The 19795-nt window shown below is 37.0% G+C and overlaps 1 protein-coding gene across 1 annotated transcript in view; it reads right to left on the reverse strand.

The window, feature by feature from the left end:
• LOC309393736 (cytosolic phospholipase A2 epsilon-like) overlaps positions 1-16751 on the reverse strand; it is a gene marked incomplete at both ends in the record, with an annotated part of 37379 nt that extends 20628 nt beyond the window's left edge. The window contains 8 exons of the mRNA XM_081956231.1: positions 848-905; positions 2644-2686; positions 4201-4241; positions 4501-4632; positions 6597-6733; positions 11382-11457; positions 13742-13819; positions 16668-16751. Of these exons, the coding sequence (XP_081812357.1) occupies positions 848-905; positions 2644-2686; positions 4201-4241; positions 4501-4632; positions 6597-6733; positions 11382-11457; positions 13742-13819; positions 16668-16751 (649 nt within the window). The remainder of the gene's footprint in view (positions 1-847; positions 906-2643; positions 2687-4200; positions 4242-4500; positions 4633-6596; positions 6734-11381; positions 11458-13741; positions 13820-16667) is intronic.
• Between the last annotated feature and the right edge of the window lie 3044 nt (positions 16752-19795).

A 19795-nucleotide genomic window follows, 5' to 3' on the forward strand; every position in this document is an offset into this window, starting at 1 on the left:
ATAAATGGATCCTGAAGCATGTTGTGAACATTAAAATATTCATATTAATCAACATTTGCAACTTGTGGGGGGTAGGGGAGGGGAAACCTTTGTAAAAATGCCTTGCCAATATTCTAAAATAAAGCACATTTTAAATAAACCAGACAATTGAATGATCTTGAAGGAAATTCTATAACCTTGTGGACATTAAACATTAAAACAAAATGTATCTGTAGATATTTTAACTACCCTGAATATTTTATAGTTTAGTGTTGTTTTAGAATTGCAATTCTACAATGTTGCAATCTTTTATGGTTTTTAGAAAAGTAGTAAATACTCTAAATGATCAATAATTTTCTTTAGTGTAAACAGACGTAATTCAAGAAGTTTGTCTAGTCAATGGTGGAGGAATGGCATAAGGGAAAAGGTTCAGAAAAGAACAGACCAATAAGCTAGGTTTCCACCACTTTACCATGTCACTGACAAAGTCCTAGCCACCTAATTTCCCTCACTTTGGTCATGGACAATCTGGGTAACCTCATGAAAATTATTCTTGCTCACTATTAGTAACTCCATCTTTAAAGAAATATTACATCGACCTGGTTAGATAAAAGTCACAATCAATATGCCAAATAATAATCAGATTGCTGGAGTTAGATGAAGAGACAATTTCTCAAGTTCTTTGTTTGAATTTTTTTTTTGCTCTATTGTTTAGCACAGTAATAAAAACATTTTAAGTTTTAAGTTTACTTTATTGGCATTGCACCTCGTACAATGAAATTAAACACCATCTTTGGTGTACATCATACATAAGAAAACTATTTTAAAAATTCGGTTATGATTATGAAATAATTTTATATAAACTCACGTGATTTATGTCGCTTGCTTTGATCCACCTCAGCTTCCAGTGTACAAATTTCACGACACTGTAATAAGCAGAAGTAGTAAACAAAAGCAACATAATAAATGATCACTTCTAGATTTAAAACTGTTTTGTAAGATAACTTTGAGCAGTACCAGTACACCTGTAGAAAACTTAACAGCTAAGGAAAAAATAACTTGAAGATACATTAATATAATTCAGTTTTGCTATGAGAACAATAGGAAACTTCCACTGGTTTCTTTGCTGATTCCTTGCCCTGATTTTCTTTGTTGCGCTTCAAATAAAAGTTGTTTTTGCTTTCAGTAAGAGGGTAAAGAATATAGGTAGGTAGGCCATTAGCAACAAGCAGCTGTTATGCTTGATTCAAATGCTTTGCATTAAAATATATGCTTCTAGACTGAAAATTATGGATTGCCAATAGTTTCATATGAGTGTATCATCCACCAGAACCATAAACTCCCACATCAGAACCCAGGATCTCACCTAAAATAGGGACAAGGTGAAAATAGGGTTTTAGTGGAAAAATATATGATCAAAACTAAAAGATAAAAGAAAATTCCCAGGCTTGGATATAGAGTAAACAAAAGGAGAAACAGAATTGAACCCAAAGGAACACCACATCTATTTTTTTAAAAAAAAACTATTTTCCCTCCTGAAAAACATAAAAGTAAAACCAGAAAACTGTTATGCTGATGATATGGGAACTCCAGTGGAATAATTAAAATTTGGTTCTCTGAGATGTAAAAAACTGCCAAAAGGAGCCAAAAGAACAAACATAGATGGTAGATAATTAAAATGGGCTATAAAATGATTTAAATATATGAAACATATGAGGTTGACAACAAAGAGGAGAGGAAATATGAGCCAGATGAACTGGAAGAGAACCTGGTTGCTATCTTAGATGTAAAATAATGGCCACGATAATCTAGACAGGACAATCTATTTAAATGTGTCTCAACCTTGGCAGCTTTATGATGTGTGGATTTGCCTGATCTATGCTAAGAAAAGAAGCCGTCTCAATGCCATTGCTGAAGATACTGTATTGGGATCAGAAGAATCTGTTCTGTAATAATAAAAAAAAAGCTGGTGATGTCATTTAGTTGGTGGAAGATAGCAGATTGGGAATACACTTCCTTTGCTTGAACAGGTAGGGTTAAAAAAAGGGAAAGGACAGATGGGAAAAAATATTTGTATTCAATTTAATTTAGACTTATAAAACTTCCATTCTAAACGTATCATTTGAATTTACTACATGCCATGGTTGGTGAAGGAGATTCTTAGCAGATGCTAGTTTAACCATGGAAGGATTCAAAAAGGAACAGCTAACTTAGTGGTAGCAGTAAAAGAAATGATCAAACCATTTCTAGTGCTAATCCTAGTGTCCCTGTCACCAAATTGTGCAAAGTATATGGGAGAAATTGGCGTCACCATATCAAGCACAAAAAGTGTACTGATAACCTCTGGAGAGAAAATGGAACAATATATTATTAACAGGACAACCTTCTCACTTTAAATATCAGGCCACATCATAAGACAAACTAGATCTAGGATGTGACCAGTTCATGAATCAACAGGGATTAAGCAGAATCATATCCAAAGCTAAAAGAGGAAAAAAACACATCCAAATATACAAACATTAGGATTTTTTAAATCTCTCCAAATCACAACAGGCAACTCTTGGATAAGAACCAAAAAGGTAAACCTTCAGGAATACGTTGTTCTATGACCAAATAAGAGGAAAAGATCTGTGAAAGAGATGAAAAATAAAATTCAAAATTTACCACAAGAACTCCATTTGTAATCAGTGTTTCCGGAGGACCACACCTAGAAAACAAACATAAAGAAATAGATAATTCCAATAGTCTTGCAAATATTGTTTCCTTCTCATCCAAATTGAAATTGAAAATACATGGTTGCAATACGATCCATACACTGAGATTTTAAAATTCCTATAGTTGCCAAATTGTTAATGAGTTATTATGATGGTTTGTCATTGTTCTATCTAGTAATATAGAAAGCAATGTAAAGACCACTGGTACTAGTGCTTCCCCTGAATCAGAGTTCTGATAGTTTGTTTAGCCTTATGAAAAGATAGAATTTGAACTCAGGCCAATGTAATTATGTACCCATAGCAGTGGTGGGTTGTGGCCGGTATGCCCTGGTACAGGCGTACCGATGCCTGCTGGGAGCACCTGGCAACGTTCTGGTATGGTGCTTTGGAGGGCCCACCTACCCGCCCACGTTCCTTACCTGTATTTGACCCAACCAGACCATTTGTGCATGAACACACAGCATTTGGCGCCTGCGCAACACTCCACCGAGCAGCTGGAGCGTCGCAGGGTGGTGGGTGTGATTGCATGCGCAGCACGTGTGCACATGGTGGATGCCCGGTCCCGTCACAGCGTACTGGTTGCGACAGGATCCAGAACCCACCATATGCTTCCTTATATATCCAGAACCCACCATATGCTTCCTTATATATCAATATTGTATTTATACAGGACTTTGCATAGGAAGTTACGTAGCACCTTTAGAAATGAAATTTCTTGCTGATGGTTTCTAACCAATTATAGTTTCCATACCTTAAATAGAGAATAAATTGAAGGATAAGTACTGCTGTGTTTCCTTAGCTGTCTCTTTCCCCCTCCTTCTACAGTATGGTACAGGGATTGTTAGAATAACAACTAGACCCTTGTTGTAAGTCATCTATTAAAGCTACTGCGTTGCCTTTCAAGGAAGGTATCTATTTTTTTACACCATGAAGTATATCTGTCTCTTTCTTTGTAGCTGTCTTATTCCTTAATACTTATTAAGCAATTATCTCTCTGTGTGTAGGGGGTGTGTGTGTTTTAAATATACAAATGATCAAACTGTCTGACCAACATTATCTATTGTCCTTATGTAACCCAATGGTACTTGCTTGTGGCTCATTTGAGAGCAAGGGAGCTATATTTCACTGTAACTCACTAGCTTTATTAAAGCAATTGTTTGGATTCTCTCCAGATGTTGATGTTTATTGAGTGAGCTTTTATACCATAAGGTTTATATTGTTCTGCTTTTCTCTGTTACTAGAACAGTGTGAGATAGATTTAAGGAAGCTGGTGTACATTGTTGTTTCCTTATTATTTAGTGAAAAACAATATATAAGCAGAACTTGTTGATGGTTGCATTTTATTAATATTTAATGAAAAACAGTTTCCAAACAGACTTACTTATTTCTACTGAAAATTGAAATTCCTGTAGAGTATCTACTGATAGTCTCTATTTTTTCAATTGATTTGAAATAATTCTGCAGTATCCCACAATATTACAGAAAATAAAGAATCGAAAATGCTTACGCAGGTTCCACTAAAAATTCAACTTCCAGCTCTTCTTGTGTCTGCCAGAAAGAAAATGGTAAAATTGAATTTGAAATGGTTGTAGAAATCTTCCATTTAACATCATTTTTAAGCCCTTGCACACAACTTCACCTCACATTAAAAAATTGGTCAGTAACATATTGAAAAAGGATGTAAGGATGAAAACTGGAAATTTGTCAGCAAACAATTCACTTTTCTATCAAACACACCTATATTTTTCATCAATAATAAGAAAATTAACGTATAGTCTACTCACTCTTACAGTATGATATTTCTCACCTCTGGGTCACATTTAAAGTTCATAAGAACTTTCTCATTATCAGGAAGACGAGCTACATCAAAATTGATAGTGAAAAGAAGATCATCTGCAGTAACAGCATCTGAGTCATACACAGAGAACTCTAGCACATTCTGTGAAGAATAAGACATATATTATATTGCAGGCATTATCTGTATCTATAAAACAGACATTAGGGCAAATGTGGCTGAAATGCAGATTCTGTATTTCCTTCAGCACCGATCATATATGCTTGAAATTTCTGCTTTATTGCCATTTTTCAATAGAAGTATGCAAATAGCAGCCACGATAAGGCAGATGCATCTGTGGGAGACAAGTATGGGATCTATATAGTGGCCCAAGTCAAAATGGAGGGCAGTGTCCAATGACTGGGCTATGATAACTTTTATAGCATGACTCCAGCTGGAAGAAGTGGGAAATCCTGATTTTGAAACTGGGATAGATAAATATGATTTTAAGATACTGTGGAGTTCTTGGTGCTCTCCGAGTTTGGTTTCTTAAAGACATCTTATTACCCAACTAGGCAACAACTTCTGTGTTACAAGGGAGTTGGGCTTGTTCTCTGTTTATATACAGTAGTTTTCCCTGTGTTTATTGGGATCCCCTCCAACTGTGGCAGGCCAAACATCTGCAAGCAAACCACCAAGTTAAGAGAGCACCAAAGATTCCACATTTCAATCCTGAGCTACATGCATTCTCTTTTACTGGTATTTTGAGAAATCTCCATGGTGGACTAGGGATGAGTTGGAGGCAACAAAATGTGGGCATGTCCTCTAAATGTCATCTTAGTGCCATATTTAATGGGGTATGAGGCTGAGCTCTCAATCTTCTCAAGGGTAAACATGCTCAGTTCCAGCAGTCTCTCATTACATGGTTCAGATTCCTAGCTTATGCTAGCAGTCTTTCCCGTTTGTCTGATATGTTTCTTACAGTGGAGTGGGAAAAATAAATGATCTAAGTAGTCTTTTTTGGAAGATTTACTTCTAAAAGCTGCTGGACCATTTCTAGAGAAGACCTATTTGCATCATCTGTAAAAAAGATGGAATATCTGCCTCCTTTGATATTTAGTCCACAGCACCGAATGCTTTGTAACCCTATATAATTTTTAAAAATAGTCTTTTGCTATTTATTAAATTTATACCACTCAACTCCATCGTTATTGTAGAAAACAAACTGGAACACATTAGTTATGAAATCATTTTTCATAAGTAAGAATCTATGTCAACAAATAGATTAGGAGAATTCTGATTTGATTGATGAAAATTCACACTATCATACATCCACAATTTGCTTTAATTTTTTTGATACTTATTGTTACAGACTATGGTTATCAGATTTTATTTATTCTCTTACTTGAAGTGCTGTTGGTATATTTAAAATGATGTTCAAATGTAGAAGTTGGAAGTTATTGTGTGATTTTGACATAAAGCCTTGTACACTTCAATGACTTTCAAAATTTATTAGCAAGTAAGGTTATGCATGATTTAAAAATGAATTGGAAGAAGTTTTTCATATGAATTCATATGATCATGAGCGTAATGTGTCTCTACCATTCATTAAATCTTGCCAATCTTTCTTCAGGCTTCCACATGAAGATGAACCAAAGTTGTGGTTGCTTTAAGGAGTTGATTGATTAGAGTTAATGCAACATTAAAGCAACTGCAAGTTTCTTAGGAACTGAAAAAAGAAATGTTACTTTAATCAAGCAGATTGGTGCTTCATTAGTTACAAGCAACTTTTCAAGTTACAGTTGCTTGCTTAACTCTAGAAATATAGTTCTTCACTTTTCCAAAAATTGGTTGAGAAGTAAAGATGAGAAATATTGTATCAATATTAGACACAAGTTAAGAAGTGTGTATAAATTCCTATTCAGAGTATAAATAGCAAAGGCTATCATATAGGCTGTCAGTTCTTGGTTTTTTTTAAAAAAATAAGACAAATAAGGATGATGGTGAAAAGCAAACAGAACCCCATCCCAAAACCTACAAATCTCACGACATCAAACAATGCATACAATTATGACTAAAGTGGAATATATCTCAGAAGCTGTTCAGCAAGAGAAATAAAAGGTTTTCACCTTGACTTGTCTTTGAATTCTATAGTAAAAGCTTTCATTCCAAACAGGGTTCTTGCTATTATTTACAGTTTTAGTCTTCACCTTCTCAGTTGTAGCAGTCGGTAGGCAAAGTGTCACATAGCAATCAGAGTGGCTTACTGTAGAAGAGGGGAGGGGGGAGATAATGTTGCCAGTTTCTAAGTCAGCTCTCAATCATATTCAAGGCAGCATAAATCACAAAAATGGCTCAAGCTCTGTCATACAAGAGTCTATCATTATATCACTGAGTCCACCCTAAGTTCTTAAGTAATAATCACAAAGCATTTATCTTAAGACACCTTAAAACATAAAGTATGCAAATAAATCAACACGTTCTGCAACTCTTATATCACATGTTTTGACTTATCAGTGACAGATGTACATGACATCTATTATTATCTTTTATCACCCCAGTTATTTAAAGGGAAGTATCCAATATTTTTCCCACCCATTTTTAAATAACCTGCTTTTGGAGTTTCCATCACTACCAAGGGGGATTTAATGAAGTAGAAACCCTCAATCTTTTCTTTTAAAAAAATGCAGTACAATATACTATGTATGCAGTTTCCTGAAAATTATAGTGCTTATAAGTTCACATCCTGTGTCCATTCCTGTCTACTTTGTGTGATGCATTTATGCATCATAAGCATCCACTCCTAGTCAATATGATGAAACATGGCTTGTGATATCACAGTGTGAATTCTACCTTTTTTGCTTGTACTGAGACATTACAATGCACGTACAAAGGAATGGAGTTTGCGCTGTGACATCACAGTGCATGTTTCATCACATGTCCCTCTCCCCCTCACAGATGTTCATGCATATTGATAGAGATTGCATGAATAATAGGAGAAAAAGCTAGAATATATGTATGGAAGCATCAGAATTATATTTGAGAAATGTAATGATGTATTAAGGGTTTTAAGAAGCTTAACAACAATTACAGATAGTCCTCAACTTGCAACAGTTTGTTTAGTGACCATTCAACGTTACAATGGCATTAAAAGTGTGACTTATGACCACAAAACTCAGATGCTTGGCAACTGGTTCATATTTATGACCGTTGCTGAGTCCCAAAGTCCTGTGATCACCTTTTACGACCATCTCACAAGCAAAGTCAATGGGGAAGCCAGATTCACTGGGCTACTAACTTATCCATTTCAGGTGTTCGCTTAACAAATGTGGCAAGAAAGCTTGTAAAATGAGGCAAAACTCACTTAACAAATGTCTCACTTAACAACAGAAATTAGGGCTCAGTTGTGGTCGTAAGTCAAGGACTACCTGTATACGTACAATTCAGTAGTCCAACACTCAGCACATTTGATATCACATGAGGAATGAACGATTAAAAGAACTGAAATGCATAAAAAATGAATCAAGAGGTAATTTCTGGGATTGATTTTATACATTCTTCTCATGACAAAGAAATTCTTTGCTCTTAAGGAGGGAGAAGAGGAATAGGGAGGGAGGAATAAGCCCTAGGAGGGTAAAGGGATAATACAAGACAAATCTGCTTATCCTGAAAATATACAATTACATGAACAAGTTTAAGGACCCAGATCAAATTCTATGTTTCTTCACATTCCTAAAAAGAGAAGCTGACATAGCTTATATGTGCTGTAAATCTTTCTGAAAATTTCAGTGCATCCTTCCTAGTTATGTACAGTAGGAAAATACTAAATATGACAGGTTCATAAATTAGGACATCTTTCCTGCTGATTGTGTTACTTCTTTAAAAAACTGGAAAGTTGTTAATAAGGCCCAAAATTAAATCATTGGTGAACAAACTCTTGTTACTCTGTTATATATATATATATATATATATATATATATATATATATATATATATATATATATATATATATATATATATATATATATATATATATATATATATATATATATATATATATATATATATATACACACACACAACATACACAACACACACATACACACACACACACACACATGCTCAGTCTTTGTTTGAAAATTAAGTAATTCACTCTTACAGGAGAGTGGAGAAGGCTGTTAAAAATCTTTAGCATTTCTAATTAACAATTCCATCAGTTAATAACATTGTTTCTTAACATTGTTCAGACACAAAAAATTATATGACAGAATTAAGATCAAGACAAGTTTTGGAAGAACATGGCAAATCTCTGGGAGAAAACTTGTTAGGTCTGCAAAACAGAACCAACAGATCATGAATAATCATCTGCTGAAAATTTTAGCTGCCCATCAGTGGTGGGTTGCAGATTCCGTTCCAACCGATATGGTTGGAACAGGCTTGCCGGCATCCATATGGACGTGCAGTGCGCACATGCGTCTTGGTGCTTCTGCAACCCTCCGTGACGCTCCAGCTGCTCAGCAGAGCGTCCGCAGGTGCTGTACGCGCTGTGCGTGTGCACGGAAGCGCTGAAGACATAAAAGGATGGTAAGAAGCCAGGGCGGGTGGGTAGGCCCTCCGGAGCACCGTACCAAAATGGTATCCAGTGCTCTGGGCTGGCTCCGGTATGCCCGTACTGGGGCGTACTCAGGACCGGATTTAGATGAAAAGAGGCCCTAGGCTATTCCACTTATGAGGCCCTTTCACCTCCCATTTTTAAGTTTGCAAATTACATGAGAGATAATAAAATACATCATTACTGTGATATATATCAATATATTAAATGAAACATGTTGTAATTGGTACTAACCTTTATAAAAAATGTGACACGGATAATAAATAAAAATAAAAGGCCCCTCTTGATCTTGAGGCCCTAGGCTGAAGCCTAGTTAGCCTATAGGAAAATCCGGCCCTGGGCATACTGCCTGCAACCTACCACTACTGCGCATGGAATAGTTATCCACAAGTAGAGTGTTACCTGTACAATGTCGTCTCCATGGGATAGTTGTCAGAAAAAAAATCCTTTCTCTGGTCTCATCACAAAAGTCATCATCTAAAGAAGCAGTTCCCAACCTTTGTGGCTTGGCAGTCTAGCAGATGGGGGGAGAAGTGAACTGGGCTGCATGAGTGGTGGCCGGCATGCACATACATGTGCATGTAGCTCGACTTGTGAAAGTTGAAGTGCATGTGCATGCACACATGCTGGCCCACCATTCATGCAGCCAAGTTGCAAATAGCCATGGCCAAGTAATGGGTTGGGGCCTGGCGGTTGGGGACCCCTGATCTAAAGTACAGGGGAAAAAATCTTGAGAAGCTTGAAATATTTTGGAAAGTACTTCCAAAAGTATTTTGGAATGACCTATTAAATTATAGAACATATATTGTGGGGAAAAGAGTGATGTATTTGAAAAGAATAATATCTTGACAAACATCTAGCATAGGGTAGCTCTATTATGCTTTATGGTTATGTGGCAGTCTTTGACAAAGAAAATATTGCACCATGGGAAAGAAGCAGAAAAATGGACTCAATATATAAGCACATTCTTCTGGCCAATGTCCCACCTTCAGTTAAGAAATTAAAGTAGAAAAGAAGTTGGATATTTCATCAAGACAAAAACATGCCTCTAAATCAAATATTTACAGGGGGAAAAGTTAAACTTTTGGAATGGCCTTCACGCTACCCAGACTTAAATATTATTGAAAAACTATGGGGAGATCTGAAACATGCAAAGAGATCTAAAAAGATTTCTGACCTGGAAGAGTTCTGCAAAGAGTGAGAAAACATTTCAAGAATAAGAATAGATCCATAGTGGTCATATGAAACATGCTAACACCTGACAAAGGAGATGTTAAAAAGTCTGACTGAAAGGGTTTCCCCATTGCACCTGTTTGTTTGTTTTTACTTTGAATGGCAAACAATTCCACATAACACCCACACCCAAATATCTATTCAAAATGATGCTTTGTTCATCTTTTACTGTGTAAAAGTATGTCAGCTTCTGATTGCTTAGGAGATACATTTCACCAATTTCTTGATATATGGATATTGCACATCATTTCTCATTCCTGCTTGCATTGTTCAATAATCTAATGCAAACTACTTATTACCATGTACGTCTAAAAGATTTGAACTGCATTGCTCTCAGGCCCTTCTCATTAACATGTTACTTAGAGGTGATAGAAGTTGAAGGCCAAAACATCTGAAAGCTATCTGATTTCCTATCTCTACACCGGAGAGCTCAACCCATCAGCAGTATCCCTAGACATTATAGTCTGTAATTACTACCTATAGCCTACCTATACAGCAGAAATGGCTGATAATCTGAGATGTCTGATAATCTGAGATGATAAGAGCTGCGGTCCAAAACAAACCTGAGGGACCAGTTCGGGGAAGCTATATTATCAAAGAAATTGATTTCCCGTGCTTCCTAAAGAGAGATTATCCATGCATTAAAGATAAACATGTCAATCAATTTTATGTGAAAAAGAAATTGAATGATGTGACTGCTCAAATACCTTATGCCAATCTATTTGTGATTTCAAGAACCAACATATTGTCTTATATTTTTTTCCCTGCTTCATATCTTTTCATGACCTTTCATGAGTTATTCCCAATCATAGAATCATAGGGCACTTCAAGATTAGTCTTCCTATCCATACAGATTACAAATAGTCCTTTCTTCCAACTTCAGAATTCACTAATTGACCTTTATGAAGTCATAAAGGCTACTGGAACCTGGACATAGATGCAATTCCTTATGCAATGAATTCATCAAGAATGACATTCTGAAGCCATTTTTAAACTACAAATGTTTAAATAACAGTGGCTAGTACATACTAATAAAATCTGAAACTGTAATAAAACAAAGTTCACTCACGGGTATCAGCCCGGCGGAGATTCCTCAGTCGTATTACACGAACGGTAAGTAAGTTGCAAGGAAATGTTTTCATTTGCTGAAAAGCAACACAGAGTAGAAAATGGTGATATTAAATTCTTTTGCTCTGTCTTTTGTCCTTCTTTACTGTGATCTCTTATTTATATCATTTTGGATATCTCCTTTTGGTCTTTTAATCAGACTGTGGATCAGATTTCTGTGTAAGCCACATGGAATCATTTGATTTGATGGGATAAAACATTGATAGATAAATAATGATATTTATTTATATTTGGTTTGCTTGAATTTCCAACGACATGCTATTTTAGTTGCACATAAAAGCAGCTCTGAATACAATATGAAGCTGATTGTCATTGCATATTGAATTATGAAAAAAATGAAGTACATCTGGTCAGATTGCTACCATTGATGAGGATCCACGTTTCACTTTTCATAAATTGAATTACTTGAGATTGTAAAATAAATATAAGGGATGGAAATCGTTCGGCCATTTCATAAGGAAAAGGGTTGCAGAGAGAAGACTGGATTAATAAAAATCTTTTTGGATTACAAAAGTATTGGCAGTGTCCAAAACTTTGATTAATGCAATTATCCAAATCTAAAGGAATCCAGTCAGATATAGATTTGGTATTTGGCCTATTTTTTCTATCTTTTGCTTTTGAGAAATGCTATCCAATGTTTCATCTTCCAAAATCAACTTTCTTTTCAGCAGCACTCATCATAATGCTTTAGGGGATGGGCAGTTGTTGAAAATTGACAATTAATGCCTCTCTTTCCTAAAGTGAGCACTTTAGCACAGCCTTATCAACCTTATTACTGGGGAGGAACCCTTTACATTAGTGTTTCTCAACTTTGAGGGCTTGAAGATGTGTGGACTTCAACTCCCAGAATTCCCTAGCCAGCATAGCAATGTGCAAAATATTAAAAAAATATTTTTATCCAATCATGATGTCTCATGGAACCCCAGCTGAGAAAGATTGGGAGAAGTGGGTGTAACAATAGACTTGCTGCCATCTGGCTGCCATCTGCAGCTAATAGGAGCAGATGACTTCCATGAGTTTGCCTGCTTTTGTTAAACCTATAAGTCATCCTAGAGTACCTTATGGAGAATGAGGAGATCTATTATTATCTTTCCCAATCAAATGCAGCTCAACTATGGAAGTAATGAGTGAATTCCTCATATGATATTGTACATAGCTGGATAAAAAAAATATTTCTGGTCAACTTTGATTTTTTTAAAAAAAATATTGCTCAGTTTTATTGATCCTGAACAAATGTAATGCTTGGCATTTATTATTTCCTCTAATTGGGTCATTTGGTCACAATAGTTATTATGAGAACAGGTCACTTACACCCACTTCTCCCAACATTTCCTTCCTGCGGGTGGAATTTTTGGTATGCAGAAGTCAGTAGGTAACTTCCTATGCACTTAATTGTTATTTATCATTGATATCATAAATGGATAAAAATACTGTGTGATTTTCGTTTGGCTATCCTCATAACAAACCTTAAATGTAAATCCCTGTCCTACTACACATGAGGAACTGAAGGAGAGAATCAGTTGCTCTTTTTTAGCCTTGCTTATTAGGGATTAGACCGAAACCTACCAACTTCATGACCTCCTCACTGTTCATCATTATTTCCTTGTGGCTAAAAGAAACAAATAGTGCTAATGAAGAGAATAAAGTTTGAATCCAATAAACTCAAATATATCTAGCCAATAAGATATTCTTTCTTCTGAAAAGGGTCAATGTTGCATGAATTCTGATTGTCCTCTGCTCTAGCTATCATGCTATGGCACACCTCCACTGTTCAGCTCAAGAATGGGCAAGCAGAATTGGCTGATAGACTGTTACACTGGCTGATACCAAATACCTTCACATCCAAAACATCACTTCAACCAGGACTAGCTGGTTCATGAAACCCAAAAATGGAATAAACACATAATTTAATCCACCTATTTTTGAAGTCCTTCATCAGATACCATAAGGATATGTCGTTCAGCTTGTTTTTTTGAATGAAGCACAAATGGGTGAGTTAGCACGCTAATCTGAATCCAATCCAAAAACAATTTGGCTTAGTACAGTTTGTCAAGCCAGCCACTGAAGTGGTAACACCCATTACAGAGAATGAGCTGTGTATGGTAAAGAAGTGGCAAAATTATAACAGTGATTAACATCTAGAGCAGTTACATAAAAATTAAATAACTAACTTGCATTTATTTCATTACAACTGTTAGAGATGAGGTTACCATGATCAATCTGCTCAAATAGTTCTTTAGTCAGTTTTCATTCTGTTTTAATGTTCATTTAACTTTTCATAAAATTAAATGTTCATAGTACCTTGCATTGAGATTGACCTTGTATTTCATTGTGCTCGAGTTCTGCACTTGCTACATGAGATGCATTTATAGAATAGTCCTGAAAGGGGGGAAAAGTGCGTATATGAATATGTTAAACCACACACACTCAACCACATACAGCAACTTTTTTTTAATGCAGTACACCAGGGGCATCAAACTTGTGTCATTATGGCATTGTCATGTGACATATTGTGACTTTTTTCCCTTTCGCTAAACTGGGCGTGGGTGTGGCCAGCCTGTGACACATCAGGTCCGTGGGCCACAAGTTTGATACCCCTGTAGTACACAATACACCAAATAAGAACTATTTTAGTAAATACTGAAATTCTGAAATACAATATCGGGGGGGACGCAGGGGGTGAAATGCAAACTTTGCTTTTTATGTATCTGTGCATGACAAATATGAAAGTGTGGAACTTGCATTGTGACATAAAGATGCACATTTGGCATCATCATAGTTAGAAACAGACACTTTGAGTGAACAGTTAGTTTCATCTAGTGGTTAAGGGACCAGGCTAGAAGTCAAGAGGCCATGAGTTCTAGTCCCACTTTAGGCAGGAAAGCTGACTGGGTGACTCTGAGCTTTCTCTCAGTCCAATTCATCTCACAGGATTGTTGTTGTGGGGAAAATGGGAAGAGGAAGGAGTATTGTGTAAGTTTGCTGCCTTGAGTTGTTTATATAAATAATAAAGGCAGGAAATAAATAAATAAAGTATAAGAGATTAAAACCAGCACTTAAAAAAATTGCAAGAGGACAATTATCCTTGAATGAAAAACAAAGACAACACATGTAAAATTAATCTTGCTTTTTGCAAAATGTGATTTTAAATAATAGTTTAAAAAGTTAAATCCAATAGCTTTCAGTGGAGCCTATGTCTAAATATGACTGTATAAAATTGTCACTTAGGCGAGGGATAAGCTATGAAATGTTGCTGAATTCTAACTGCATCTTATAGCATAACAGTAAGGTGGGAATTGAAATCCAACAAAATTCAGTGTTGACAATAAGACTGTAGAACATAGAATAATAGGATTGGAAAGAAACTTGGAGTCTTCTAGTCCAACCCCCTCCTCAAACAGGAGACCTTATACCAGTGGGTCTCAACCTTCCTAATGCCGCAACCCTTTAATACAGTTCCTCATGTTGTGGTGACCACCAACCATAAAATTATTTTATGTTTTCCATATTTTTTTGAAAATATGTGTTTTCCTATTGTCTTAGGCGACCCCTGTGAAAGGGTCGTTCGACCCCCAAAGGGGTCCCAACCCGCAGGTTGAGAACCACTGCCTTATACCATTCCACACAACTAGTTGTCCTATCTCTCCTTGAAAACCTCCAATGTTGGAGCACCCACAACTTCTGAGGCAAGCTGATTAATTGTTCTCATTGTCAGGAAATTTCTCTTTAACTCTAGGTTGCATTTCTCTTTGATAATCTTCCACCTGTTACTTCTTGTCCTGTCCTCAGGTGCTTTGGAAAATAGGTCAACTCTCTCTTCTCTGTGACAGTCCCTCAAGTCTGAAGCCCCTCAATGCTGTTCTGTCTGTCACCCCCTACTTCTTCTCTTTCATAGACTATCAATTATTCATTGTATGAATAAGAGACTCCAGAACCCTTATCATCATTGTTGCTTTTCTCTGCACCCTTTTTAAAGTCTTGGCATCTTTCTTGTATCATGGTAATGAGAACTGGGTGTAGTACTCAAAATATGGTCTTACCAGTTCAGTATAAAGTGCCTCTATTACTTCACATGATCTTGATACTATCACTCAGTTGATGCAGCCTCGGAATGAATTGGCTTTTTTTGGCAGCTGCCACATACTACTGGCTTATATTTAAGTGGTTGTCCACCAGGACACCTAGATCCCTTTCAGTCACTACTTTTGAGCTGTGTAGCACCTATTTTATACCTGTGCATTTAGTCTGATACTAGTCTATTTGCTTAAATAGTTAATGGGCCAGGTTAGTGCATCAAGTGAAAAGTTATATCCAGTCAGCTCTAGGATTAGAACACAATAGAATAACAGAGTTGGAAGGGACCTTGAAGGTCTTCTAGTCCAACCTATTGCTCAAGCAGGAGACTCTATACCATTTCAGACAAGTGATCTTAAAAGCCTCAGTGATGGAGTACCCACAATATCTGAAGACAAGCCATTCCATATGTTAAAGAAAGTTAGTTTAATTCAAATAATTCATTGGAACTGGAACTGGTCAGCCATGATGTGCGAGAGATGGTTCCTTGCATCAAAAGGGCTTATCTAGGAATTGCATCTCTGAACTTTTCACTGTCTCAATGGGATTGTTTTAAAGTGAATTTTGGTGGCATTGAGTCTCTGCCAATTCTAACCATAGCAACTCTGACCTTAATCAGATTTGAGCAAATTTCTTATACGGGGAAGAAATTAAAAATGAAATGACAGCCACTTCTGTGGTCATTGAGTTTTCCTTTCAAGTTGGCTGCTTGCTTCCCATTTCACTAGGACATATTTAGTCATCTTACAGGGATGACAGAGATATCAGAAGACTGCATCCTTCCACTGTGTGAGCACAGCCTCCAAATAATGGAACTAGGCAAACCTCCAGCAGGGTTTCTTGCCTGATTGTGGGATCCCCAAATTGATGATCTGCTATGCACATTATTTGTCATACAAAACCTGTCACAATGATTATACTGGTTGTAGGGATACAGTAGAGAATAAGTGAAAGAAAGAAAAAAATCAGTATCCTTTGCCAGTTTAGTTATCAGGAAAAGAAAATGTCCATTGTACTTAGCCCTTCTGCAGAAAATTAATACACATTTATTTTTTAACATCTTTTCTTTCTTTTTTTTCAATACCCCAAAATCTCAGGACAAATAAATAACAAAAACACAGATTAATCTTTCCCAGGAGAAAGAGTTCCTTACCTGAGAGAATGGTCCTGCTACGGTCTCACTCAGATCAGGTGTTGCTTTAAAAGCCAACTTAATTGGCTGGTGCTGCTGATACATTCTTACAGTTATGCCGGCAGCAATCACTATGAAGGTACAGTACCTTAAAACTAAACCTTAGGCCCGCCCATTTGGATTGCAGAAGAGAAATAGGGATCCCAGCCCATTTTCTCTACTTCACTAGATGGGAAAGCCTGCTAAATAACAGCTTGTTGCCTTGAGGAATGAGGTTGTGAAAGAGAATTCCGTCAGTTTCTTTCTTCCTTTTCTGTATTATGGAGAAATATATGTAGGTGCTTTGAAAGGATCCTCATTAACTAAATAAACCCCACCACATGTTGCATTTAGGCTTTGGTGATTAGATTTGTGGAAATCAAATGTATGAATTACTCGACTTCCCTCTCCTCTGCATTTGTACTCCACCCCATGTATAACTTCTATGATTGAAGAGATGCTTATAGCACGAAATGTTTTATGACTGTCGAATGTAATTCAAGAGAAATTGTTTCTCTACTAAAATCCCAATTGAAAAGAAAAATTGGGTTGTTCCCAAACCGTGTCATGAAATGCAACCTACTTGCCTGGGAGGTCACATTCTATCATGCTTCCTTATTTGCACTTGAAAGTGGAAATTAAAGCCAAGTTAGATGAGAATAAGAACACTATTATTAATAAATAATAGCGAAACCTGAAAATATCATATACAAGTTATAAAAAGCAAAATAAAATTGTTGACAAACATCTTGACTATGTTGCATTCAAAAGGTAAAGTTTTCTCTCGCACATTTGTGCTAGTTGTTCCCAACTCTAGAGAGCAGTGCTCATCTCCATTTCAAAACCGAAGAACCAACGCTGTCCGAAGACGTCTTCGTGGTCATGTGGCTGGCATGACTAAATGCTGAAGGCGCACAGAACGCTGTTACCTTCCTATTTTTCTACTTGCATTTTTACATGGTTTCGAACTGCTAGGTTGGCAGAAGATGTTGCATTTACCTTTATCTAAATGCTTTCTGTTTGACTTTTACCGTTACGCGTTCATTCTGTTTGAATCACATAACATGTATTATAGAACTTCAGTATGAAAAAAATTAATGATCATACAGGTAGCCCTCAATATGTGATCGATTGCTTAGCAACTGTTTGAAGTTACAACAGACCATCCATATGCTACTTATGACCCATTTAGAAGCTACAGCCACTGCAGCACTCCTGCAGTTACTCACTGTTTTCAGTGAATAATGTTCTAGTGTCCCTCCTCCTTCCTCCCTATCCCACCCCGCCCCACCCCACGAAATCTCTGTAAACCTTGGACCTCCTCACCAGAACTTTCTACAGCACTGCAAAGACTGTATGGGAAGCAGAATGGATCACTTCATATGCTGGGGCACATTGCCATATCACAGAAGCATCTGCCATTTCAGTGTGGCCAAAAGGAAGTGTGATTGTGCTGAAATGATGGTTACATGACTCAGGGACATGAAAAATCAGAGTGACATGCCCTCCTTCCCCAATGTGAGATCAGGAGCTCCAGAGACCTTTAAGTGTGTGATGGCTAATGGGGGAGTAGGTGGGAGGCCAAAGCTCTTCAGGGACAGTGCAGGGGGAGGTCGGTGGGGAGCAGATCCAAGGGATAGGGAAGCCTGAGGGGTGGGAAGCAGAGCACAGGTGGTTTCAGGGGATAGGTGATGCCTTGGAAAGTCCAATGCAGGCAGACCTGGATCTGTGCTAAGCCTCCCAGGACTCTCCCACCCCTGAGGTCTCCCATGCTCTCTTTAATGACCCACAGGGTTATTTAATGATTGGCTCGGGAGACCTGGGGGTGAATTCTGGTAATGGGCAGTCTCCATTGAGGACTACCTGTAGTATGCCAGCTGCAAAATAATAAACTATTAAATGATAGTAACTGTACTATTGAAATCATCTAACAGCTGGTCTGGAATAATGAAATCAACCACATGGAAGCTACACCATAGAAAGATAAGCCATTTCTAAACAAACCTGCTGATCTATATAGCTTATCTTCCACTTGGTCACATGCAAAAGTAGAAAGACATGAGATGAACTGTGAAAGGGGGAAATGCAGGGCTTCACAGAACAAAGAGTAAAGCCAATAACCTGTTTTGTGACTAAAACTTTGTCACTGCCCAGATGAAAAACAAGTTTGATGATATGAGTAATTTTTAAATGCTTCTTCACAGCATCCATGGAAAAGCCATGGCGTAAATCATTTCTTGGGGTTGGCAACATGTGAATTCCTTTAAAAATAAAATAAAATAATAATAACATGGTGGTTTTTCCAAGGGAGGGTCAAAATAGGCATGATGGTTTACACAGCATTGCAAACTAATGTCTGCCTTTTTCTGCTTTTGACAATGTCATACATATGTACAGATTGGGGGACCTTGGACTGAGGATGTGCCTAAAATCTTGCCTTTTTTGAAGCTTCTCAGTGGATGCTCCTGATTGTATTGATGGCCTCAAAGGGAATATGGGGGGAAAACTTGTCAGGAACTACTTATAATGACTATGTTCTATCATCCAAGTGAGAAGTAATAGGAGAGGTCCTTGGTGCTCTCTGAGCTTGGTTGTTTTCTTCATTTCATTACCCAAGCTAGCTAACATCATCAATACTAGGACTGGACTAGGACTGATGATGTTACATAGTTTGTGTAATAAAATGTCTGCAAGAAAACAAACAAGCTCAGAGAGAACCAAGGACTCCTCATTTCAACTCTGAGCTACAAATATTCTTCATTGGTAGAAATAATATGCCTATGAATAACAGATACTAAGAAATAACAGTAGAAGTGGACAATTTTCCTCCAGCTTTGTACATTTCCTAGAAGCCTTGACTGACCATTCTGCAAAGCAAGCTATTGCATTTGAGAAGACTGTTTTTTTTAACAGCATTACCATATTTGCACTCACAATGATTTGTGTTTCCTTCCCGTGATCTTTGGTGTCATATATAATTCTCCAACTTTACATTGCGACACTGGACTAAATTGTGAAAGATTGAAATGAATGCACCCACATGAAAACAATTTATCAAAGGGAGAGGTTTGAGATACTAGACAAGATTCAAAACACCTAAATTAATTATT

Source organism: Natrix helvetica (assembly GCF_964273705.1).
Source record: "Natrix helvetica genome assembly, chromosome: 1".
Lineage (NCBI taxonomy): Eukaryota > Metazoa > Chordata > Lepidosauria > Squamata > Natricidae > Natrix > Natrix helvetica.